Source organism: Manihot esculenta, chromosome 3 (assembly GCF_001659605.2).
Source record: "Manihot esculenta cultivar AM560-2 chromosome 3, M.esculenta_v8, whole genome shotgun sequence".
NCBI lineage: Eukaryota > Viridiplantae > Streptophyta > Magnoliopsida > Malpighiales > Euphorbiaceae > Manihot > Manihot esculenta.
The window spans coordinates 11,938,250-11,964,458 of NC_035163.2; the positions used below are offsets into that span (position 1 = coordinate 11,938,250).

The 26,209-nt window shown below is 33.4% G+C and overlaps 1 protein-coding gene and 1 non-coding gene across 2 annotated transcripts; both read left to right on the top strand.

The window, feature by feature from the left end:
* Positions 1-4,405: 4,405 nt before the first annotated feature.
* LOC110612311 (ycf3-interacting protein 1, chloroplastic) lies at positions 4,406-19,103 on the top strand. Its single transcript, XM_021753065.2, has 6 exons — positions 4,406-4,880; positions 4,966-5,010; positions 5,317-5,430; positions 10,920-11,000; positions 18,129-18,293; positions 18,835-19,103. The coding sequence occupies exons 1-6, from the start codon at positions 4,539-4,541 to the stop codon at positions 18,922-18,924; spliced, it is 837 nt and encodes a 278-aa protein (XP_021608757.1). The 5' UTR covers positions 4,406-4,538; the 3' UTR covers positions 18,925-19,103.
* A 6,717-nt stretch (positions 19,104-25,820) lies between these two features.
* Positions 25,821-25,927, top strand: LOC122723412. The gene has a single exon (XR_006350361.1). It is a non-coding gene; the product is annotated as a small nucleolar RNA R71 (small nucleolar RNA).
* The last annotated feature ends 282 nt before the right edge of the window (positions 25,928-26,209 follow it).

A 26,209-nucleotide genomic window follows, 5' to 3' on the forward strand; every position in this document is an offset into this window, starting at 1 on the left:
GTATTTTATAAAAAAAAAATACTATTTAGTTTATGTGATATAGAAAAACTTATTGGTTGGTCCATTGATTTTAAAATCGTAGGCGCATGAGTTCTCTATAACTAATTAATTATGGTCTCGTCTTCTCATAACACTACCATAGAATCAAGATATTTTAATACTCGGTGAAAAGTAAAGGAAAACAGTTGCCATTGTAATAAAAGTAAGAAACAAACAAAAGGACGTGATTGCGCGACCTATCCTTAGTAAGAGTTCACTATTTTTTTTAATCCATAATCCAATGGTCTAGGTTTAAGATAGTGGGTACGAGAAGGGAAGGTGTTAGACACCCTTCTTGCCTAGACTTTACTTGAAATCTAGTAGCAGCCGCTATATTGATTCTTATATTCCGTCTTTGAGCATTTAATTTGAAATTTATTTCGATTAATATGCAATCTAATTATTATAGGTGTATCAATCATGCACATCTACAAGCCCAAGCATGTCAAGTCTTTTACTTTAGTTTAATGTGAATGAATTACCAAGTTGCCCTAATTTATCAAGTTCCTATGCTCATTTCATGCTATTGGCCAATTCACACCAAAGAGGAAAACCTATTCTGCATAATTTTTAAGTTCATATTTAACACATAGCAAATAGGTCTCACTAAGTTTCTAGCACGTATCTTTAAAATTTAATTTTATAGTCATCTTACCCTAAGATCATTACTCTTAGTCAGTTTCATGCCAAAGTATAAATCACTCTCTAAGCATGCAAAATCATATTTCTATCATGCCAAAATTGCTTTTAAATTACTAAATGAGTTATCTAACTTACTAATTTAATTATATGCATATTAAGTGAGGTACATAAAACTATCCAAAGAAAGGGAATGAGAAATGAATTAATCAAATCTTAAGCTAAAGAAAGAGGGGGAGAATATAATTACTACCAATGGCCATAAGAAAGGAGGGAGAGAAAAGAATTAATTTACATACTCAAGAAATAAAAACCAATTAAGAAAAAATTAGAAAACTATTTTTAAACTATCACAAGGCTTCACGTCATTACCTTTTGTAGATGGCTTTCAAAATACTTTAACGGGTCTATATGTTTAAATGGCTTCTAATGCTGTGAAATCCAGAGAAAATAGGTTTACAGTAAATGAGTAAGTTTGATCTGAGAGGAGGATGCTCCTCTCTTTTTATTCTTTTTTTCTTTTATCTGCTAGTGACGTCTAACGGCCTTACAGTTACTGAGCCACCTGTCTCTGTCATACGGATATATACGTACGAAAATGTCAGACGTCTACTCCATGCAAAACGGCCATTTAATTCCCCCCAGGCACACGTGTAAACAGGAATGCTAGGTGGCTGGGCCGGTTGTTCCTCCTCCTGCTGAGTCTCATGGCCGAGTTTGGGGTAAAGAGACTGAGGCCCAAGGGAGGCTCGATCTCGAGGCCGGACGGTCTAGGCCGGCCCGCTTGAGAGGCTTCGTGGATTTTGGGCTAGCGCTGTCACTGTGGGCCCCGCCTCATATCGGGGTAGTGAAACCCAGTGATCATCAGCTTCCACCATATTCTCCATAGTTCCAACAAAAAAAAACCCTTGCTAACTAATAGACGAAGTATTATTTGGCTAAGGTAGAAAAATTAAGAGACGGAGATCTTCTTTCTCCTTTTTTTTTTTTAAGTTTTCTCACCATAATCTATTTTATTGTAATTGAAAAAAAATAGAATATAAATAAAAAAAGTTAGAAAATAACTCCAATAAATAAAAAAAACTCAAATAAGATAAGAAAATAATACAGCAGACTGAAAGAAAATAATGCAAATATAGAAAAAAATAAATTAAACATAGAAAGGAATAAATTAATTATGAAAATAAATATTTTTAATGAAAGAAAGGAATAAATAAAGAAAATAAGAATTATTTTTTATTTTTTTTTCTAAATTTATTCTAATATAGTAAGCAATAAAATTAAATAAGAAAAGAAATTATGTAAGAATGTAAAGAAAATAAATTAAATATGGTATATAAAAAAATAAAATATGGTAAAAAATAAATTATAATTTGATAAAATAAATTAAAGGATGCAAGAAATATTTAAAAAAAAACTACAATAATTAAATAACTTGTTCGAATCTAGAATTTAAAGAAAATAAATCTAAGAAAATAAAAAAGAAAACAAATCAAATCTTGCAATTATGGGCGAAACCTCCAGCGCCTTCTACCGCATGTTTTAATAGTCAAACACAAATTAATGATGTGAGTTAAAAGATCAAAACACAAAAAAATAAAACTAAATAATAAAAAATATAAAAAATACAAAGATTGGATCTATCAAATATTCCTATATGATTGTTATCAATTCTAGCACCAAAAAATAAAATTCAAAGAAAAAAACTAAATATATTCATATAATTATGAAATTTTATAAATCGAACGGAAAAAAAATATGAAAAAAATATATATTTTTTGAGTTATTTTAATCGTAAAAAGTTATCATAGTAAAAATTATACTCTACCCACTAATTTTATTTGATATATGATACTATATTAAAGATAAAAACGTAAAAAATTTAAAATATAAAATTTATAGTACACTTTTCAAAATTAATTTTAGAATCAAGAAACACTTTATTTAATATTAAGTTATTAACCATTAAAGTTTAGGTACTCCTCTAACTTACTAAAATTCAATATAAATGATAAAACTATAAATAATATATAAAAATTAAAGAGATTTTCGTGAAAAATATGAGAAAAATATTTAGAGAGTCATAATCTCACCCAAACAGAATGTAAAATTTATATAAATTTGATTGCTCACATAATTTCATATATAAAATTTGTGTTATCCTCAAATTTCACATTAAAATTAATATAGAGATATTCAACATACTCCAATCAATTTAAAAATAAATAAAAAAGGAACAAAAAAAAAAAAATCTAAGAGAGTGGTTGAAAACTTGAAGAGCAACATTTTTTTAAAAATTTTTTTGAAATAAAATTGAGAAAATTTAGTGAGTTAGAGATGAGGGGTGACTGCTACAAGAAAAATGAAAAAGAAAATTAATTATTAGTTAACTTTTTGAAAAGGAAGAAAGTAGTAGTAGTTTAAAACAGAAAGTCTAATTAATGAATTTTTTTATGATAATAAAAAATTTTCTTTTAATCTTTTGGTTGTTAATTTTTGACATCTTAACCTACATAAAAGTATAGTTATTTAACTACTTTGTAAAGTATAATATTTAAATCCACATATTTTATGAAATATACTATTTAAGCTCTTAATTTTATAAAAAAATATTTATAAAATAGAGAAATCAATTAATAAGTTTTTTCATAGTGGAAGGATTAAATAGTAAATATTTTTTTATAAAATTAGGAGTTTTTTTTTTTGAAATGGTATAAAATTAGAAGCTTAAATAGTATATTTTATAAAATCTGTGGGTTTAAAATTATACTTTACAAAGTAGTTAAATAACTATACTTTTATGTAGGATAAAATGTCAACAACTAAAAGACTAAAAAAAAAAAATATTATTTAACTTCTATATTATAAAAAAAATTCATTAATTATATTTTTTATTTTAAAAAATATATTAAAATATTTATATTTTTTATAAAAATCGACTAATTAATTTCTCTATTAATTTTAACTTGTTAAGTATTACATACAGATTTAAAATGATTTTAGTATATAAATATTGAGAATTTTTTTTTGAAGAGCCACATTTATTATTTAATTCTTCCAATATAAAAAAATTTATTAATTGATTTCTCTATTTTAAAAAAATTAATTAATTAATTTTTTCATAATTAAATAGTAAATGTTTCTTTTATAAAATTAGGAGCTTAAATAGTATATTTCATAAAATATGTGGGTTTAAAATTATACTTTACAAAGTAGTTAAATAACTATACTTTTATGTAGGTTAAGATGTAAACAACCAAAAGATTAAAAAAAAAATTATTTAACTTTTATATTATAAAAAAATTCATTAATTAGATTTTTTATTTTAAAAAATATATTAAGATATTTATATTTTTTAAAAGTTGATTAGTTAGTATTTATTAATTTTAACTTATTAAGTATTATATAAAAATTTAAAATGATTTTAGTATATAAATATTTATTAATAAATTATTTACGAACTTAAAAGGATGAATTAGTAAATTTTTCGATTTATAATTATTAAATAATAAAATATTTGACGATTGAAATTAATGAAAATACTAATTAATATATTTTTTTATAATATTATCTAATGGGGACGAGATAGTAATTTCTCCAATATTAAATTGTTAATTGAAATTTGTGTGTGTGTATGTGTAGAACTAAGTGTAAGTGTGACATTGTGCATTTGGCATAATTTTTGTTATATTAAAATTGATTGAGGCCGTCTCCTATCATGCTTCGCGGGTTGCTATCGTAAAGGCATTTAGTTTCGAAGGCATTTGAAGGACTGTCAAAGGCTAACGACCCGAAAATCAAAACGCAGCTGTGGGTCTTTCCGTTTTATCCCAAAAAAAGGGAAAAAAGACAACTGTAGGATGGCTCTGCAATCCTGGCAGTTGCCATTAGCTTCCTCGTTATCTTCTTCTTCTTCTCCTTCTTCTTCTTTACCATCCCTATCTTCTGTAGATACCCATTCTTTCCTTTTGTACCACCACCAATGTTCACCTTCTTCAAGAACAAAATTAGGTGGTCTTTTCCCGAACCGCAGTACAAGCTACAGTAGCTGGAGAAGAAGGAAGACTACTGGCTTCTTGGTTGGCAGAGAGAACTTTGAGCTGCGTGTCCAAGATGAAGAACTAGAGGAAGAGGAAGAGGAAGAGGAAGAGGGGCCACCCCCCAGTCCTCAAGACCTCCAATACATTCAAGAAGTCAAAAGGGTCTGTTTTTATTTATGCTTTTTATTTCTTGTCATTTGGTATTATCACCAGCTGCACAATATCTTCTTTTTCTTGATTTTATTAGGTCGTGGACCTTCTGAAGAAAAATAGAGATATGCTTTTTAATGAGGTATTGTCACTTTTTTTTTTGTTTATTTCTTAGTTTTTGTTCCAATTATGTCTAAATTATTCCACAGGTTCTGGAATTCATATCATAATTATTATTATAAACAGAAGCTAATAACTCATCTGCATTAAATCCATTGCTGTAAACTCAATTGCTCAAGTTAGCTGAATTATGGTGTTTGGGATTTTCCTTATCAATTTCTCTTTTATTTGGCTACTTTGATTTTATTTCCTAAACTAATTAACTGTGCAAATAGGTTAGCTGCTCCAGTTGCAAAAACTGTTTGTCTGTTTTTCAATTTATTTTCAGGTGAAGTTGACAATAATGATTGAGGACCCAAGAGAAGTTGAAAGAAGGAGGCTACTTGGCATTGAAGATCTTGATTCCCCAACCAGGGATGACTTGGCTGAAGCTTTAGAACAAGTAAGACCTTCTTTCTACAATTTATCTTGACTATAGAATTTAAAAGTGCTTATATAGCGTGGATAAACCTACATCTCAATTCAAGTTCTATACCTAGCAACACTGAGGTTACTATTAATTCATACACATGCGATTAAAAAGAGCAACTGAGGATCAGAATTCAGAGGTACCTATGTGCTGGCTTTAATGTTTAACCATTTTTAGATAACTTTTAGTATTTTAATAGAGTGACGAATAAATTTCCTCTTCAAAGCAATACCATCTGCTATTTTGGTAGTAAATGTTTGGTCCCCTGTCATCATTCAATAACATAGACACAGAGAGTCTGTCATATAGCAGAATTCTCAATTACAGAAATGAGGGAGGAAATACAAAAAGATTAGGAAGAAGGAATAGACGAAGATAGAAAGAAAGAAAATCTGCATTGATGTTGATTATTGAATGAGGAATATGGGTGTCTTCCCTTCATTTTATACCCAATCCACTATTGTTAATGGTCACAAACATACTGATTACAATAGATACCATTATAGTTCTATAACTACTTCCCCCTTTCTATTGATACTTATATTTCCCTTCACTAATTCATTAACTACTCTACTCCTATGATACTCCGACTCTTCAGTTTACCATGCCATATCCTTGTCGACACGACATGTCATGGATACAACATAGAATATGTGTTTGACACGTATTCATGTAGTTGCACACTCGAGTTATAATAAAGCATTATTTCTCTTCTTAGATTGAAAATAGTTAGTTAGTTGTATTTAGATAATCTAATTTAGAATATAATTTCCATTACATTTTTTTTTTTATTTTTGTTCTATTTTATTTTATATAACATATAGTTTTTAAACACCTATGTCTAAGTTTAAATCTGTATCCCTATGTTTTCTGTTTAAAAAGTTGACCAGTTAGATATGGGGATATGTACCTATTTCTGACACTTGTACCTGAGTCTAAGTAACATAGCTCTACGCCCTAGTTATAACAGAGTCATGAAGTTGAATCCTCCAATAGCAATAAGGAACCTGAATCTATGAGAATTTGGATAACAAAGAACCAGGATATTCTAATGGAATGAGGATTATTTCAAATGACTGTTAAGTGTTCTATCTTAAAAGAACCTTGAAATTGATTGATCCTTCAAAAGGATTTTGGCAATTACTTCAGTAGGCCCTCAGCAAATTTGGTACCCTTGATCAAGCATTATCCCAACCAGAATTATCTTATGAGGCTTGAAAGCACACTCTACTAAAATATGATCTCTAGCAAGGATAACGAAACTATTGTTTATATTTATTTAATTTTTATAAAGGAATATAATTTATGCATACAATAGAATCCTAATTAAGCCGGAAATGGGCACAAAATCAGGAAGAGATTACATCAAGATTAAAGGATATTCACAACCACATCTGGGCTAAATGATAGCAGAAAATATTGAATTCTAGCACTCTCCTCCAGCTGATGAATTGTTGCCAATTTTTCCCAGCTTGCTTGGTAGTTCTTGGAATCTCTGTAGGAAGTTCTTTTGTGAATACATCAGAAACTTGTCCCTTGAATGCTATTTGTTCATTATCCCTGCCTCATTCTCCTCTTTAATGAAGTATTGATCAATCTCCACATGCTTTGTCCTGTCATGCTGCATGAGATTGTGAGCAAAAAGTTGACTTGTCTTAAAATAGCTTTATATTGTTGTTCCTTTTTATCTTCAAGTTTTCTAGGATTATCTTTAGCCATACTGGTTCACAAATACCAAGTGCCATGGTCCTAAACTCAGCTTTTGCACTTGATCTAGATACATTCCTTACTTGTTTACTTTTCCAAGAAACACGATTCTTGCCCAAGAAAATACTGTAAGTTTGTAACCCAAAGTTGAACGAATGTCTTGCATTGACCTAACATAATCAGCATATATATATATATATATATATATATATATATATATGCCTCAATAGATAAATCCTGACCACTCCAAAACGAAATATATCTCCTTAACTTTGACTTCAAGTTTGTAGGATTTTCTTTTTCTAACTCTTTGCATGTGTTCCTCTCTTAGATCATGCGTAAATTTACTAACTACATTGAAGTGAAGGCTATGCCGGACCTTGTATGGGATAAATAAAATGTGTCGACTCACATCACAAATCTCTGATATATTCCTTCCCTAACTATATATTTTTTTCACCTTTTTTATCAACTTGTATTGTGATTTTGATTCATAGGAGTAGTAGATTCTTTCCTCCTAGAACTTCAGTTCCATTCGAAAGATCAAGAATGTACATTATTAAAAACAAATAAATAAATAAAATCAAGGACATACTTCCTTTGAGGTAGAAATATCCTTTCCTCGAAACAAGGTACTTAATGTCGATAAGATACTTCAATCTTACAATATCCTTGATTTCAAATTCCTAAGTGTTGGAACCTCACAATTTGAGCAAACACAAAATGAGAAAAATTAAAGATAACAAGACATTGAGAGACTTAGTTAATTGTTTAATAGAAGTAACAATGTTTGGAAGTCTGTGGACATGCAGAACATTTTTCAAGGAGAAAGAAGATGTAAGGTTAGCGTGATCAAATTCTGTAACTTCTATTAGCTTACCAACAAAAACAATAATACTTTGGCTTTTGCAGCACGGATGATATGAACCAAGCGAGCTTCACCACAAGTTATATGGTTGGTTTAATTGCTTTACAGTTGACAGCCCATAAGTTTGGCCAAGATGTATATTGAGCATTAAGAGTAACAGATTTTGGTTACATACCTGATTAAGCAAGAGAACAAGGTCTGAGGAAAGAGTATCAAGGAGACCTCTCAGTTTCTTGGTCTCATCATTGTTGAACCCTTTGATTTCAGCATTACTGTAACAGCCCGGCCTTCCTCTGGGTCCGGCACTGTTACCGCTCACGGCCCAGGGCTATCCCTCGCCTGGCCTCTTGCCACCTCGGGCTTTCCACTGGCGTCGTGAGCAGCTCTTAACATCCCTTCACCCTCACGGGTTCCAGGCAGGATTTGTCCCTCGGGGGAGCCATTACGGCCCGCCCTAGCCCGAGTGGATTTGGCCCAATTCCTTCCTCTGGGAATTAGGTCGCCTCCCCCACTGCTCGAACCCTTGGAACAATTGGTACTCACTCTCACCAGACTATTCCCTTAAAGTGGGAGGTCAAGGGTTCGAGCAGTGGGGGAGGCGACCTAATTCCCAGAGGAAGGAATTGGGCCAAATCCACTCGGGCTAGGGCGGGCCGTAATGGCTCCCCCGAGGGACAAATCCTGCCTGGAACCCGTGAGGGTGAAGGGATGTTAAGAGCTGCTCACGACGCCAGTGGAAAGCCCGAGGTGGCAAGAGGCCAGGCGAGGGATAGCCCTAGGCCGTGAGCGGTAACAGTGCCGGACCCAGAGGAAGGCCGGGCTGTTACATAAAAAGGCGCCTTTTTATGTAACAGCCCGGCCCCTTTCGACCGGCCCTGTTACCGCTCATAGCCCGTGACCTTCCTCTGGGCCCAGCCACTGTGAGCAGCTCTTAACATCCCTTCACCCTCACGGGTTCCAGGCAGGATTTGTCCCCTTGGTTCGCGGGACTTTAACCCGTTCTTCCCAAGTGGATTTGGCCCAATTCCTTCCTCTGGGAATTAGGTCGCCTCCCCCACTGCTCGAACCCTTGACCTCCCACTTTAAGGGAATAGTCTGGTGAGAGTGAGTACCAATTGTTCCAATTGGAACAATTGGTACTCACTCTCACCAGACTATTCCCTTAAAGTGGGAGGTCAAGGGTTCGAGCAGTGGGGGAGGCGACCTAATTCCCAGAGGAAGGAATTGGGCCAAATCCACTCGGGCTAGGGCGGGCCGTAATGGCTCCCCCGAGGGACAAATCCTGCCTGGAACCCGTGAGGGTGAAGGGATGTTAAGAGCTGCTCACAGTGGCTGGGCCCAGAGGAAGGTCACGGGCTGTGAGCGGTAACAGTGCCGGGGTTCACGTCCGGGCTGTTACATAAAAAGGCGCCTTTTTATGTAACAGCCCGGCCCCGTACGACCGACCCTGTTACCGCTCACAGCCCGTGACCTTCCTCTGGGCCCAGCCACTGTGAGCAGCTCTTAACATCCCTTCACCCTCACGGGTTCCAGGCAGGATTTGTCCCTCGGGGGAGCCATTACGGCCCGCCCTAGCCCGAGTGGATTTGGCCCAATTCCTTCCTCTGGGAATTAGGTCGCCTCCCCCACTGCTCGAACCCTTGACCTCCCACTTTAAGGGAATAGTCTGGTGAGAGTGAGTACCAATTGTTCCATCTCTCACCAGACTATTCCCTTAAAGTGGGAGGTCAAGGGTTCGACCAGTGGGGGATGGAACAACTGGTACTCACTCTCACCAGACTATTCCCTTAAAGTGGGAGGTCAAGGGTTCGAGCAGTGGGGGAGGCGACCTAATTCCCAGAGGAAGGAATTGGGCCAAATCCACTCGGGCTAGGGCGGGCCGTAATGGCTCCCCTTGGGACAAATCCTGCCTGGAACCCATGAGGGTGAAGGGATGTTAAGAGCTGCTCACAGTGGCTGGGCCCAGAGGAAGGTCACGGGCTGTGAGCGGTAACAGGGCCGGTCGTACGGGGCCGGGCTGTTACAATTACGTTCTCGAAGCTTTGATGGCTACTTTCTTCCTTAGTAGTACAATTTGCTTGGCTGCTTTGGCTCAAGACCTGCTCTTTTCCATGTTGTTTAAAGCATGTGCCTTTGGTGAGATGCGGCTTTTACAATAGTTGCAAAAGGGTCCATCTTTGCTAAGGGCCTAAGTGGATTCCTACTTTGGTTAATTCAACCCTTGGTGTTGTTTCCTTCTCTCATGGTTTCTATGGAAAACATTGTGGAGCTAGACATGGGAGCAACCCATCATTGTCCAATGGGATTCTTCTTTTTGGATAAATCCTTATTTAAGCTTCAATTCTAGACTATGAAAGATGCTTTAATATCTTCACAAGAAACAATTCAATAAAGCTGAAGCTTGGAATTGACAGCCCAATAATGGTTTATATTACTGTCAATGGCAATGTGAAAAAGGCTAGTAAATACCAATACTCTAAATTTTTTGACTTACTGTCCTTTAAGTAAGTTTGTTTGTTCAACCCTTGATTACATTAATTTAAAACTGACACTCAGACCAGTTGTAGACTGGTATTTTGATCGGGTAGATTTTAATCTTCATGTGCAAGTTTTTGTCGAGTCCAGTCTGATTAATAGTTGCACCATTCGTGAATTCACATGTTTCTTGATATTCTACTTATCCAAAAGCACATGAAGATTGTGGTTATGTAGATAGATATTTCTGCCTGTATGATTTCTAAAGCATTAAAATATTAGTCCATCAAATATTTCTACTTTGAACATTTGATGAATTGTCTTACCATAGAAAGAGAAGATATTTCTTCTTTCATATAATGTAAATCCAAATCTCTTTTATTCTAATATCCTTTAATTATTTTTTTACTAGGTAAATGAAGGTAAAGTCCCAAAAAATCGTCTTGCACTCAAAATGCTAGCAGAGGAAATGATGAATTGGCCTAATTTAGAGGTAAATTTTTAACATTTCTATATGCATTACTATATTTGGTCAGCTTTATGTTCATACTATATGCATTTCCATCAATTTCCTTTGTATTTATTTATTTTATTTTAGAAAATAACTTGCTTTGCCTTTTGTGCAAAATACTAGATCCAGCTCTAATTTTTTTTGAACTATTTCCGCTGATATTGGAATATCTATAAGAAAGTGAAGAAAAAGATAAGCATAAGGTTAATTTCCTGTGGTTTGCCAATGAATATAATTCTGATCAACAATGTGATAAGAAGATTTACCTGTCAACTAGACTATCCTTTTGGTTAATTATTCATTTTCTTTGTTTAGGAAAAGAGATTATTTAGGACTTACTCGTGTGTTGATGATTTAACAGGATTAATTGATTGCATTGCAGAAGATGAAACCTATAGTTACTGGAGGACTAAAGCTAGGGCATTTTATTTTGGGGCATGGCCTTATGTTTCAAGATTATATAAATAAATTGGCGGAGTACCACTTTAATAGTGCAAGCAAAATTGAATTATCAATAAAATAAAATAGGGAAAATTACTTTTTAGTCCCTGAGGTTTAACGTAATTAACACTTCTGTCCCTCTATTTTGGCGACCTAACACTTAAGTCCCTCACTTTCTCTTCCGTCCAAATTCGTAGTCCTTCCGTCCATTTAAACCGTTTGGTCAAAGAGTCAAAGGTGAGATGTGATAATTTTTTCCAAAAATACCCTTCTTTCAATGTGAAATTCCAGAAGAAGAAGAAGAAGGTAATTAACAGTGAAAACCATGGTTTTAAACCGTGGTTAGCCTCGTTCTCGAGTAATGGAAACAGGTCTATAACAATTGAAACATAACAACTGAAACATAACATTAACAACTAGGTGTTATGCAAATTTTTCAAAACGATTTGCAGTGAAAACTAAAAAATTAAGTGATATTAATAGATGTAATTCAAAATAATGTATATAAGTATATAATTGATATAAATACATTAAATATAAACTGTATAATTCGAGTTAATATAGCAAATTACTAACCTCACTACAACTAAAAAATATGTCTTGCAAGTTGAATTTTGGGAGGAATTTTTAATTCTATTCCAATTACAAGGTTTGAGTATTTATATAAAAAAAATAACATAAATTAAGAATATTTATTTATAACAAGAATAAAATTCTTATAATCAAACCCTATAATCAGGCTTAATTAGGATCCCAAAAATCTAAATCCTTCTAATTAGAAACTTTCTATATTGGTTAATACTCCCCTCAAATTGGTGCATAGATATTGCACATGCTCAACTTACAAATCAAGGTGTGATAGGTCTTGTTATTGAGCCCATTGGTAAACACATCAACTAGCTGATCATCGAAAGTCACATTATTTAACCTTAAGACACCATTTATTAACTTCTCTTTAATGAAGTGTCTATCAATCTCTATGTGTTTCATTCGGTCATATTGAACTGAATTGTGAGTTATAGTGATGGTAGCTTTATTGTCACAGTACAAGAGGAGTTTGTCCCTCTCCAATAACACTTTATTTTTTGCTTCTCTAAGTGACAAGATTTCCTCCCACAAGTGTGTAGTAATCACTAGTCAACCTTTTATCATCAAGGGACAATCTGCATCTGTGAATGCATGTATGCGAAGATGACCGTGTTTAAAGTGTTAAATTTGGGTTAGGCCTAACTCAACCCAAAAGCTAGCTCAAGGGGGAGGAGTGCCTATGGCTCATATAAGGGGCACATTACCCCTTTCCACAACCGATGTGGGATTCAACACACCCCCTCACGTCCATAATTTTTACTGGTGCATGAAATATTTATGGGAGGCCCAATATCGGATGGGGAGGCTCTGATATCATGTTAAATTTGGGCCAGGTCTAACTCACCTCAAAAGCTAACTTAAGGGGGAGGAATGCCTATGGCCCATATAAGGGGTACATTACCCCTTTCCACAACCGATGTGGGATTCAACATAGAGAATAAGAGACATTTTCCAGGAGCAGACTTCAAGTATCACAAAATGTAAAAAACAGCTTGCATGTGAGACTCACGATGATCATGCATAAACAGACTGACTAAGCTAACTGCATATACTATGTCTGGTCAAATATGTGAAAGATAAATCAGTTTGCCTACCAACCTCTGATATCTACCAATATCCACTGATTTATCAATCCCTGCTTGTAGCTTGTGATTGCTCTCAATGGGAGTTTTTGCTGGTTTGCAGCCTAACATACCAGTTTCTTTCAAAAGATTCTGAATGTATTTTCTCTAAGAAATAGAGATTCCCTTCTTTGATCTGGCAATCTTGATTCCTAGCAAATATTGAAGTTTTCTAGATCTTTAATTTCGAACTCCTGAGCCAAAAGCTTTTTCAGCCGAGTCATCTCTTCAATGTCATTCTCCTGTCATTACTATGTCATCAACATAGACTATGAGGAGGAGAGTAATTTTACTCTTGTGTTGTCTGATAAATAGAGTATGGTTAGCATTGCTCTGTTGATAGCTAAAGAAAATCATAACTCTGCTGAATCAATCAAATCAAGTTGTGGGTGACTGCTTCAACTCATACAAAATTTTTTTTAACCCGCACAACTTTTCTTGTGTTTTTTCATCAGTAAATCTAAGAGGGATTTTCATATACACTTCTTCATCCAAGTTTTCGTAGAGAAATGCATTTTTCATATCAAATTGTTGTAAGTCCAGTCAAGATTGGCAGCGCAAGATAGTAATACTCTGATTGAGTTCATTTTAGCAACAAGAGCAAATGTCTCCTGATAATCTACTCTATAAGTTTGGGTGTATCCCTTGACAATTAGTCTGGCCTAGCCTTGAATTTTTCAATTGATCCATTTGCTTTGTATTTCACAATGAACACCCATTTGTAGTCAACTTTTTTTTTTTCCTAGGTGGAAGAGATATCAACTCCCAGGTCTCATTTTTAGTCGAGACTTTTATTTCTTCAATCATTACTCCCTTCTAATCCTGTGGGATAGACGAAGAGGAAATAGACAAGGTAAAGACTTTATAGGATGGAGACAAAGAATTATAAGAGAGAAAGTTAGAAATAGAGTGCTTTGTGCAAGATTTAACTCATTTACTTTGAGCAATTAGTTTATTTAGATCATCAATGGGCTCAAGGTTTAGGGATGACTTACCAAATGGAGAAGAGGAAGAGTCATGACACTGAGTAGGCTGCATAATGATTTTTTCTGCTTTTGTTGTCTCTTTTTAAATATCTCTTTAAATTTGATTTATCCAAATGCCTAATTATCTTTTTCTAATCACCAATAATGTAGTCTCCTTTAGAGTAAAATGCTCTAGAGCTATAGGACTAGGAATTATTTCTTCTTTCTCATTGTTTTTCCCTTAAAGAGGTGATGGGGTAGTATTGAAGTAAAGTTCATATTTTGTAAATGTAACATTCATACTGACAAAGTATTTTCCAGATATAGAGTGGTAGCACTTGTAACCTTTCTATGTGGGAGAGTACCCAACAAACATACATTTAAGAGCTCTCGGATTGAGCTTTTCGCCTGTTTTAGTATAAAAAAAACGTGCATCCAAACACCTTTGGTGGAACAGTACAAGTATTTTTCTGTTGTAGCACTTCTAAAGGGCTTTCAAGGTAAGAGCTTTGAGAGACATTCTATTAATGAGATAAGCTGCGGCTAAGATTGCATCTCCCCAATAGGTTTTTGGAAGGTTCATGATGAAAAGGAGAGATCGGGCTACTTCCAATATATGCTTATTTTTTCTTTCAGCAACACCATTTTGGACACTAGTGTAAGGACAACTAGTTTAATGCAGTATCCCATTAGACTCCAGATAAACTGAAAAACGACCATCCATGTATTCTGTACTATTATCAGTTCTCAAAATTTTTATCTTAGTATCAAATGAGTACAAATCAACTTGTGAAAGAATTGAAAGTAAGAAACCACATTACTCTTTGCATTTATCAAATAAATCCAAATCATGAGAGTGCAATAATCAATATAAAAGTAACAAACCAATGATTACCAAGTAGTGAGACCGTTTGAGAAAGTCCCCAAACTTCAGAATGAATGGTCACAAAAGGGATCATACTCTTATTGTTACCGGAGAGATAACAGGTTTTTGTATGCTTAGCATATTCACAAGCATCACAAACTAAAGAACCATATTCCCTTTCAACATATATAAACTATCGTACAGTCTACCATAGCCGGTCCTCTTTCTAGTTTGAAGGTCCTGAGTAACACAATGGTAAAAAAAAACTCAATTTTACAGTTAAGAGTTGACAAATAAAAGATTAATAGGAAAATGAGGAATATGGAGAACAGAGGATAGCTTAATATTGCAAGTACAAACAATCGATTTGGTTCCAGAGACAGGAATAAAAAAAAACCATCTGCTATTCTGAATGTGTCTTTTTGTAGACATGGAAGGTAATTAAGTAAGCTTTTAGAGGAACCCGTCATGTGTCTATTTGCACCAGAATCAATAAAATATGGAGCAGTATTAAAAACACGTACATCACCTCCTTTAGTGCCTTTCTTATCTAACCTTTTAAAGGCAAAAAAGGGTTAGTAACACAAAGAGGCAGGGATGACCAAGTTACTGTTAAAACACCTTGAAAACTCAAAGGAGAATCTGATCACAAAACACGGTCGATCAGAGGCGTGACATGCCGAAAAGGAGCGCCGACGGTAAAGGACGCCAGAGAAAGGTTCACGCTCCAGCGCGTGAAAGGAGACGCAAAATGCCGTGGCGGCGCGTGTGGACATGCGCATGCTCGGAGCAAGGTCCCATCGCCGGGGATCGGTTGGAAATTTGATGGGCTTTCCTTTGGTACAAGTGGTGTCAAATAACTCTCTTGATATAGTCGCCTAGAAGCTTGACCTATTAGTTAACCCTAACTTTTTGTGATTGCCGATTAAAATTGTAAGACTTTGATATCATGAAGAATTTTGGGAGGAATTTTTAATTTTATTTAAATTGAATTGATCTTTACAAGGTTTAAGCATTTATACACAAAAAATTATTTATACATAAAAAATTAACGTGAATTAGAAATATTTACAATAAGAATAAAATCTCTATAATAAAGTCTAATTAGGAACTCTGTATGCTTGTCAACACAAGATGTTGATGGTTTTGGCTTTGAATATCAGAGCTTTGATTATACAGGTGATGCTGGTATTCATAATACTGTTGTGGATTGAAACTGAACAAGAAATTGCGCATATCATTTGGATCATTGTAATTTAGTTGTTGAGAGTATGATGATGTTTCTGCTTTTGATGAGGGATAATATGAATATGTAGAAGGATAATTTGTTGGATATGGATTTGTGGGAGGTATTGACATACCATAGAACCCATAATTAGGTGAAAAATTAGCTTCATTTGATGAGCGACCATCAATATATATTAGATTTGGAGGATGTGTACCATAACCATATCCATATTCAGACAAATCAATTGAACACTCCTCATATACAACACCTTTACCCCTTGTTCGAAATGTTTTAATACCACCAGAACTATGAGAAGAGCCACATGATCTTTGATATGTACGTTGTGTTGGTGGAGATGATTATGCAGCAATTCTAATTCCACATTGTCTTTTAACTAGATGGACCTTGTGGACTACTAACATCTCCACCCCTTTCACCTATAGTTCCTCCACATTGATCACTATCGTCACCACTAGAGTTGGATTAAATAAAAAAATCTATCACTAGCACCACCTTGTTGTTCTTGACTTTGAGTGGCGGATTTAATTTGTGATGGAGCATTTTTATCAATGTTGTCATTTTCATCCTCCAACCATGGATTTGATTACCCATCAAGTATGAGAAATTCCCCTTCCTTTAATCAAGAGTTCAATAGATTATTTTTTTAAAAAAATATAATCCAAATTAATTGGACTATAGCTTATATCTATCTCTTATTGGGTTTTCCTTGTTAAATTTCAAATTTTCAACCTAATGTTATATGCACACAAGACAAATGCATGCAAGTTTTGTTTCTTCAATCTATATTGGATAAGAGAAAATGTACTCCAATCTCTCTCACAGTTGGAAGCTGAAATTGTTTGGCTCATTATTTTAATGGTGATTCTTGTTAATTTAAGAGCACTTTTTCTATAATTTATCTATCACTCGGTTACAAAATATTTTAATGAACAATACTTTAAATATTAATAATAATGTATAAATTAACTAATCAATAATGTACACTTATTAAATATTAATTACACTTGAATTAGTAAACTCGATTTCTTCTAAAGCTTTCTATTTTGTCCCGAAAAATTAGGGCATACCCACATCCCAATTCAAATACTTTTTAATATTTTTTTAAGATAATATGTTAATATCACTAAAATACCTTTGCCCCATTTTTTAACTTTAAAAAGCCTCCTTGATTTGCAAGGGTAATAGTAGTTCCGTAAGCCGCATTACCAATTTTTAAAGTCCTCTAAATCAGTCCTCTGCTACCCTATTCTCATTTTTTCCTTCTTCTCACATGTAACAGCAGCTCCAAAGGTAGAGTTATTCAAACTTTCTCATCCATTCCACTCTAATATCTCAATCTTGCCTACATTTTTCTCAGACAAGGGTTAGATCTATCATAAACTACTACATTTGTTAGCTTCTTTTTTTTTTTTTAAGGTGAATTTACTTTTTTGTATTTTTTTTAGTTGTTGTTTTTCCCTTTTTCTTATTTTTATTAATTAAAGATTATTTTTATGTTAGTTTTTAGTTCAAATTATGTTTTGAGCTATTAATTTTCCCAATCTATAAAGATCGTGTGATTTTTCTTATTTTAAACTATGTTTCAGAAATTTATTTTATTAAATCAGATTATTCAATTAATTATAAAATAACTTATGTAAAATTGTATGTTTAAGTTTTATTTGTTATTGTTAATGCTAATTGTAGTTTAATAGTTATAATTTATAAATTTAATATCTATGTTAAATTATAAATAGAAATTAACATATAAATTAGGGTTAAAAAGATGAAAAAAAAAAATCTTTTCAAGAAAGCAATGAACAGACATCTCATGTTTTCCTAATTAGCAAATGATCTATCATGAAGATATGCTTATTCATGCATGATATGTTTGTTGAGTAGGTTGAAGCACCAAAAGAAAGGCCGAAGAAATCCCTATATGCAAAAGCCACTGACACTGGTATAGATCCTAAAGAGGCTGCTAAGAGACTTAAAATTGATTGGGATTCAGCCGCTGATATTGAAGATGTTGAAAACAGTGATGATGCAGACGTTCCTCCAGCTGTGGTTTGTTCTTCTCTCTGATTAGTTTAACATGTGTCTTCTATGAGTGAACCATTGATCTTGTTGAGTTTCATATTGATTTGGGACAGGGGTAATGTGCTCTTGTATGGGCTAAAGGCTCTCCTCCCCTTGAGTTAGTTTTTGGGTGAGTTAGGGTTATCCAAATTTAATATGGTATCAAAACCTTTTCATCGATGTTGGACCTCCCATAAATATGTTATGTTTCAGTGTAGCCTTGTGCACGAGGGGTGCGTAGAATCTTACATCGGTTTAGGACAGGATAATGTGCACTGCTCTCCTTAGTTAGCTTTTGCGGTTCAACTTCACTGTTGAGAATGTTTTTTGACTCCATTTTAGTGTTCATGGATTTTCCTAATTCAGTGAAATTTTTTTATTCGAAGGACATTATTACTGAAATTAATGATTATCTAATGATTACAGTTTTATGAGGGCAGCTTAAAATGATCCCCTATTCAAAATTAAGTTTATTCTCTGCATTTGCCAATCTTTGAGGTTATAACTAAGGAAGCTAATTCTCTTGCAGGGTTATGGAGCATTATACTTGGTCACAGCTTTCCCAGTTATTATTGGTATTTCAGTAGTATTAATATTATTCTACAATTCCCTTCGGTAGAAAATTCTCATGTGCCATTTTAATTACATTGCTATTCACATCCAAACAAAGTAAATGCCATGTTGATAAAGCAAAGTGATTAAACACAGGCCAATTTGGACAATTTAATATGCTCATGAATGTCACTTTTTATTGGCCCAAAAATTCTTTCACAAAATAATCCATCTTTTTCAGGTTTATTAGTTTTGTAATCAAAAGTAAAGCGCTTTGTGCTCCAACAATCTGTCCGTTAGGTAGGATTTTATTGGTCCAAGCACTTGTATGTTGATGTTTCTTTTGTTATATTGAGCTGAAAGCCATAGAAACAATCTCTCTGCAAACTTAGGGGTAAGGCTACATATATCAATCCTCCAATGTGGGGCTGGTTCTTGCATTGGTCCTTTTTACTTTCTTTCTTCTATTTGAATATTATGATTTCCCTTGCTTTAGTAATTTTACTTTGCATCCAACACTTGAGACAGTTTGACATTGTTTAATAGCCTATACTTTACTCTTGTATTCTTTCATTGTATTTGTTCGGAAGCACATCAACCACTATTCTGCTCTCTGGAAATTAAATTACGGAAAATGCCTCGTGTAGTGTAGCAAATATGCCAATCATTATTGATGGCGCTTGGGTTATTAGTCATGCCTTCTATAGGTAGCTCAATTCCTTTCGATTCATCCTCAGAGATTGAGTTTTAATCGGATTCAAAAAAATGATATTGGGTTTTAAAAGGATTGGATGCAGCAAGAAAATAAAAAAAGATAAAAATTTTTCAACCAATATGGATATGTTTAAATAAATAACATTTATTTTATTTTCTTTGCCGAAATTATTTTTCTGGATTAGTTATTCCAATTCATAAACTGTTTAAGTGTATGGTTTTTAATAATATCCAACAGAATAACACTTGAAAATTTTAAAATAATTATAAGAGTTAATAGGGAGAATTTTCAAATAATTGTACGAGTTAAGAGGGAGAAAAAATTTTGAGTGCTACCTCACTACTTGTTCCTAGAAATTATGGAAGCTCTCTTAAGTATATAAACTGAATTTGTACTTTTATATTAAAATTTTAAGATTTTAGTATAATAATATTAATTTATTAATTTAACTAATTAAATAAATAAATTATAATTATGAATTAAAACTTTAATAAATAAACTATATAAATTTTAGATAATTTTAATTAAGTCCATAGTAAAATTTAATGTTATAATTTTATCTTAATGTTCTAAAATTTAATAAAACTAAAATGTGCAGCAAATTAATAACAAATTAATAAGGAGATGACAATTAAACTAATTAATCTTATACTTAGGAGGAGAAATCAACTAGTAATCGAAAGCAATTAAACTAAGCAATGGCAAATTAACCCAGAATTAACTAAATTATCTAGTATTAAGATTAAGAATCAAATATAAAAAGACAATTTTAGAAATTTGGGATTCACTGTAATTAATTTGGATTTTCTCCATACCTTAATTAAACCAATTTTTACTTTCGTGGCTATTGATTTAATAAAAATCTATTAGGTTCTTTAATTAATTTTGAAATTCTCAAGATACCCTTAATCAATTTCTAAGAATATAAATTATAATTCTACTATTTATTTTCATCTTTCAATATATCAATTAATGATTAAAACAATACATTGATTGACAAAACACAAAGCAAGAAGCACAAGGAAAAGAATGAATATCAAATATCCAACTCAAAAATAAAAGTTAGTTCAAACTCATTAACTGAAATTAGTTCAAATCTAATATTAAAATAAAGTATTACATATCCAATCTCTAAAATCTAAAAATCTACTCTAGTATTTATAAAAGAAATCTCAAAATAAAGAAAATATGAAACTAATAAAGGAAAAGAAAAACCCAAATGGAGAACTCTTAGGAGCCTACATTAGTGACGTTACAGCTGCTTCCTCCTTTTCTCTAAGACATTTTCGATAATGGTGTAGAGAAAAGGGTGAAAATTGAGAGAAAGGTAGGTGACTACTCTTTTCTTTATTTTAGGGTCTTCTCCCCTCTTTTAAACGTAAGAAAAAGACTATTTGTATGCTCTAAAAGGTTGCCCTAACATAATAAAAGGCTGCCTGTATTGTTGCTTATATAACTTTCTGCTCTTTTTTGAATTAATGGTCTTCAAGATCCAACGGCATGTCTTTTTCTTACAAAATAAGGCTAAAATATCTATAAAACGCTAATTTATAAAAATTAACTAAAATTATTAAAAATTTTAAATAAATAAGTAAAAATGGTTATTTAAATGAGCAGATGTAAAATGTATTTAAAAAGTACATAAAAATTGAGGTTAACAAATAAACCAAGCTCAAACATTTGCTTGTCCCAGAAAAATCAAGATAAAAAATGAAAAACAAAGATCTTGTCTCAAGAATTATAAAATTATTTATTCAAATTCTCAATCTTGCTCCTTGCAATCAACATATCAATATCTCTCCTAAGATAACAAGAAATCAAGTAATTACCTTAATAATCACCACTTAGCTAAATATTAAGATAATTAACCCAAAATATGTGATCATTAATAAGAGCAAGAGATAATTGTACCCAAATAGACTCATAAACAATAAATGATTAAAATGTCTCAAAATAAATGATGGATGAAAATAAAGTAGATGGAATTACAAACCCATATGCAAATCTCATATCCTTATATCCACGCAAACACTATCAAGAGATCATTAGGACTTCAAGGATTAAGAAATTTGATATGGTTAACAATAAAAGGAAATGGATTTGAGTATAGGAGCATTAACTTATAAATTTTTTTAATATATTTTTTTTATAAACTAATACTCTCGTAAGGCTAAATAAGTGTTTATTTTATGAGTTAGGTGATAATATGATTCCAAATAAATAAGCATAAATTAAAGCTTAAAATGGTTATAAGAGAATTAGAAAAGAATAAGTAAGGCTTTTTAAGTGAGTTTAAACAAAAAAGCCTAAATCCTACCTCTTTTCAAATGTAAGCTAAAAATTTCGGCTTAATAAATTTATAAGTTTTGTTCTAGGAACGATGAGACATCAATGAATCAAATCTTGCCTAAGAGTATTCAAAATAACTTGTAACTCGTTAATGAATGCATATCTAGATCAATTTATTAACCTTTAATTATGAAGCAAAAATTAAAACAACTATTCGACATCCTTTCACCTATTAGATACAATCAATCCAACTAACCCTCTAAGAGTAAGAAAGATTAATTTTCAAAGCAATTATACTCTTTTAGAGAGAATAAAAACAAGAAAATCTATCATGAAATGTATGTCTAAAAAAATGCAAAATTAGAATATATAGGTCCTATATGCATGTATGTGTAAAAGTATATGAATGTATGAATATATGTATGTGTATGGAAATGTAACTATATACAATACCTATTCATATAATGTATATATATCCTATATGATGCATGTGATTTTTTTCTTTTTTTGCAAAAATTTAACTCAATACCCCAAATTCAAATCAAACATTATCCTCAATGTCCAAAAGCAGAATGTAAATGATAAGAATATGACAAAATTAGCATAAATATGAATTAAAATAGAATCAAGTTATAAAGTTGCTCACCAATACGTACAAAGCTAATGAACATAAGAATTGGAAGAATTATACCTATTCATGCTTTAAAATATTTACAATCTATAACCTGATTTCTGTTGAGCCCTGTAACAATTAGAAGTTGTACAACCAAAAAGATCATGGACAATTGAAAAGCAAACAAATTAAGTTCATCAGTCAAAAATAAATATCAACATTTCATCTCAATTATCCATTCACAAAAGCACAAGATCTCAGCTATAAATGAAGACATGAAATATGTATTAAAAATGATTCTCAGTCAATACAACCATCAAAATTCAATATTATATAAAAAAAAATAATATAACAGCAACAATAGTATCACTTTTTTAAAAATTTATATTTCTGATTTTTTAGATTTTAATTATTAAAAAAATGTATCTTGAATGGAGGAGGAATGAAGCAAACAACTTGTTGCCACCGGTCAGGGATGAATCGGCGTCGGTCGGAGTTGCGAGAGGAAGGATGCGCGACGGCTGAATCTGCTCGGAGAGGACGCGACCTGAAATGGGAGAGTTGGACGCAATATGAAATGGGAGATGGACGTGATGCGATCTGGTTCATGGAGGAGGACAACACGCTGCTGCGATGGAGGGCTCAACGGCGCTAGGGTCTTGTTGGCTGCTGTCGCATGCGATGGGAAGGTTGCCGACGTTGCGATTTGGTAGAAGTGAGGCTGACGGCGCGGGCGATTCGGAATCTAGAATGGAGCATGTGGTGCTTTGCAGGATATTCTGCTCGTGGAGGAGCAAAGCTGGTCCGTCACCGATCTGGAAATGGATGAGGCTAGGTGACACGATCTGTTCGGAGGTGGAGCTGTGGTTCGGCGCTGCAGTCATCGCGATAGAGAAGCGAGCTGATGCGTCGTGATCTGAAGCGAGGAAGAAAGGATGAAACGCTACTGCAATGGGGATTGATGGCACATGATCTGGTTCGGTTGTGGAGAAGATGGCCGGCGGAGCGATCCGGCTTGTGGAAAGAGCTGACCGAGTATGGAGATGGAAATGGTGGCAGGCGGTAGAGGATGGGAGGCAGAGAGGAAGGGAGAGAAGGGAAGAGAGAGATGGGGTGTTTTAAAACTCATTTGAAAGGTTAGAAGGTGCATAAGACATGATACAACTGTGTTACAGCTCATGCAAGTTATGAGCTAATGGGGCAGCAAAGTTACTGGCCTGATTCTCCATTTTGTGGTAAAAATTTTTTTTAAGGAGCTTAGAAGGTTGCATAAGACATGATATAATTGTGCCATTGCTTATGCAATCTATTAACCTTAAAATTTCTACTCTTTAAAATGAAAGCAAAAACTTATCATAAGTGCACCAAATGTATTTGAATTTTAACTTTTTTTTTCCATTGCATATAAAGACATCTTTTATTTTATCAAGAACTTCTATCACACCTTGAAGAGTAAACTATCATTGTCATCTTGAAGAGCTTCATCCCCTCTTCCAAATTTTACTCTTGAGAATGTAAAATATCATTGTTATTTTCAAACAACCTTATAAATATAGCAAAAATTTTATCATTTTCTAGCACATCCACTTTAAGATAAGAACTTAATGTAGCTAAAGTGTTGGGAGCTTTAGGTTCAGACAAATTAAACTCAACATCTTCTTTTCCAACCTTCAATTTAACCATTCCATTCTTGACATCAATAATTTCTCCTACAGTAGCTAGGAAGTCTCCCAAGGATAATAGAAATATTAACATCTTCTTTCATTTTCAATACCCCAAATGAAAATTTTGCCCACTTTTAAAGGCACATCCTCTAAAATTCCTATGAGATACTTGATTAACCTATCCGCTAGTTGCAATGAGATAGTAGTAGGCTTGAGCTCACCAATTTTCAACTTCTCAAAGATAGATAGAGGCAAAAGACTTACACTTGCTCCCAAGTTACATAAAGCTTTTCCAATGTTGGTGTCACCAATTTGGCATGGGATTGAGAAACTTTCTAGGTCTTTTAGCTTTGGAATTAACTTGTTTTACAACAAAGCACTACACTCCTCCGTTAATGCTCCGTCTCATACTCCTCTAATCTCCTCTTATTAGATAGGATATCCTTTAAGAACTTGGCATATGATGGCATTTGAGAAAATGCATCAATGAAGGGTATATTGACATATAGTTTCTTCAAAACCTCAAGGAACTTACTAAATTGCATATCTAGTTTAGCCTTTTGACATCTTTGTGGAAAAGGCAAAGGTAACTTGTAAAGCTTCGATGGGATATATCTTGCCTCTTCTTCTTTTTCTCCTCCTTGTTTTTTCTCAATCTCTTATTTTTCATTAACTCTTTCTTTCTTTTCACTCAAATCATCTTTATTTTCTTCTTTTGAATCGTCTTTTCTCTGACATTTTTCTCTCTCAACACACTTTTTTATCTCATAATTTTTTTCTTTCTTCTCAACCTTATTTTTCTTTTCACTCTCATCCCCAACAACTTTCCCACTTCTCAAATGAACTGCCTTGCGTTCTCTTGGATTCTCAGGTTGGCTAGGTAGCTTCCCTTGAGCTTTGCTAAAATAGCTTGCTTATTGTGCAATTTGATTTTCAAGCATCATATTGTGAGTTGACAATTGCTCCATCTTAGAAGTGAGATGCTTGATCAATTCCTCTTATTATTGTTGTTGGAGTAGAAACTTCTCCATCATTGAATCCAAGGAAGTCTTTTGCTCATAAATGGGTTGAGATTGCTGAAAATTCATGTCTTGATTTTTTTCAACTTCGAACCCAGGTGATCCCCTATTTTGTGGTGGAGAAAAGTGCTGCTGTGGAGGAGGAAATTACTACTGAAAATTCTGATTTTGCTTCGGTTGTTCAGACCAAGAGAAGTTAGGATGATTCTTCTACCCTTGGTTGTAAGTGCTTGAGTATGGATTACCCATGCTTCTTTGCCCATAGTTGTTGATATAATTGATTTGCTCAGTTGAAAAATCTTATCCCCAACTTTGATTGTCATACCCAAAGCTTGCTCTATAGCTCATGTCATTCAAAGCATTCACATTTTTAGCGTCCATTCCTATGGTCATCTTATCCATCCTCCTAGCTAAGGCATCAAACTTGGCATTGATCATTGACATAGCATTAATCTCAAACATCCTAGCAGGTTTCTTAGCTTCACTCTTCACATTGGCTCTTTCACTATTTCATTGGTAGTTATCATAAGCTATCTTGTCCAAAAAAGCATAAGCATCATCTTCTGTTTTTCCCATTAAATCACCTTCTGCTGTTGCATCAATGCACTTCTTAAATTTTGAGAAATGGTATTGTAAAAGTGTTGCATTATCATCCACTTCAATATACCATGGTGAGGACACTTCCTTTGAAGTTCCTTGTATCGCTCCCAAGCTTCATACAAAGACTCATCCTCTCTTAGTGTGAAAGAAGTAAGCTCAATTCTCAACTTAGCCATCTTGCTTGGAGATAGATATTGCTCAATAAAAGCTTGTGACAACTACTCCCAAGTGGTAATAGATCTAGGTGGCAAAGCATTGAGCCACTCTCTAGCTCTATCTCTTAGTGAAAATGGAAAAAGCCTCAATCTGATTGCACCTTTAGAAACTCCATTAAGCTTGACCATATCACTTATCTCCATGACATTGCTCAAGTGTAGATATGGGTTTTCAATATGTTGCCCATTAAACAGAGATTGTTGCACCATTTGAACCAAAGATGGCTCAAACTCAAA

Coding starts and splice junctions, on each gene's coding strand:
- LOC110612311 (XM_021753065.2), top strand. CDS start 4,539: ATGGCTCTGCAATCCTGGCAGTTGCCATTAGCTTCCTCGTTATCTTCT. Junction 4,881..4,965: donor ACATTCAAGAAGTCAAAAGG/GTCTGTTTTTAT, acceptor TGATTTTATTAG/GTCGTGGACCTTCTGAAGAA. Junction 18,294..18,834: donor CAGACGTTCCTCCAGCTGTG/GTTTGTTCTTCT, acceptor ATTCTCTTGCAG/GGTTATGGAGCATTATACTT.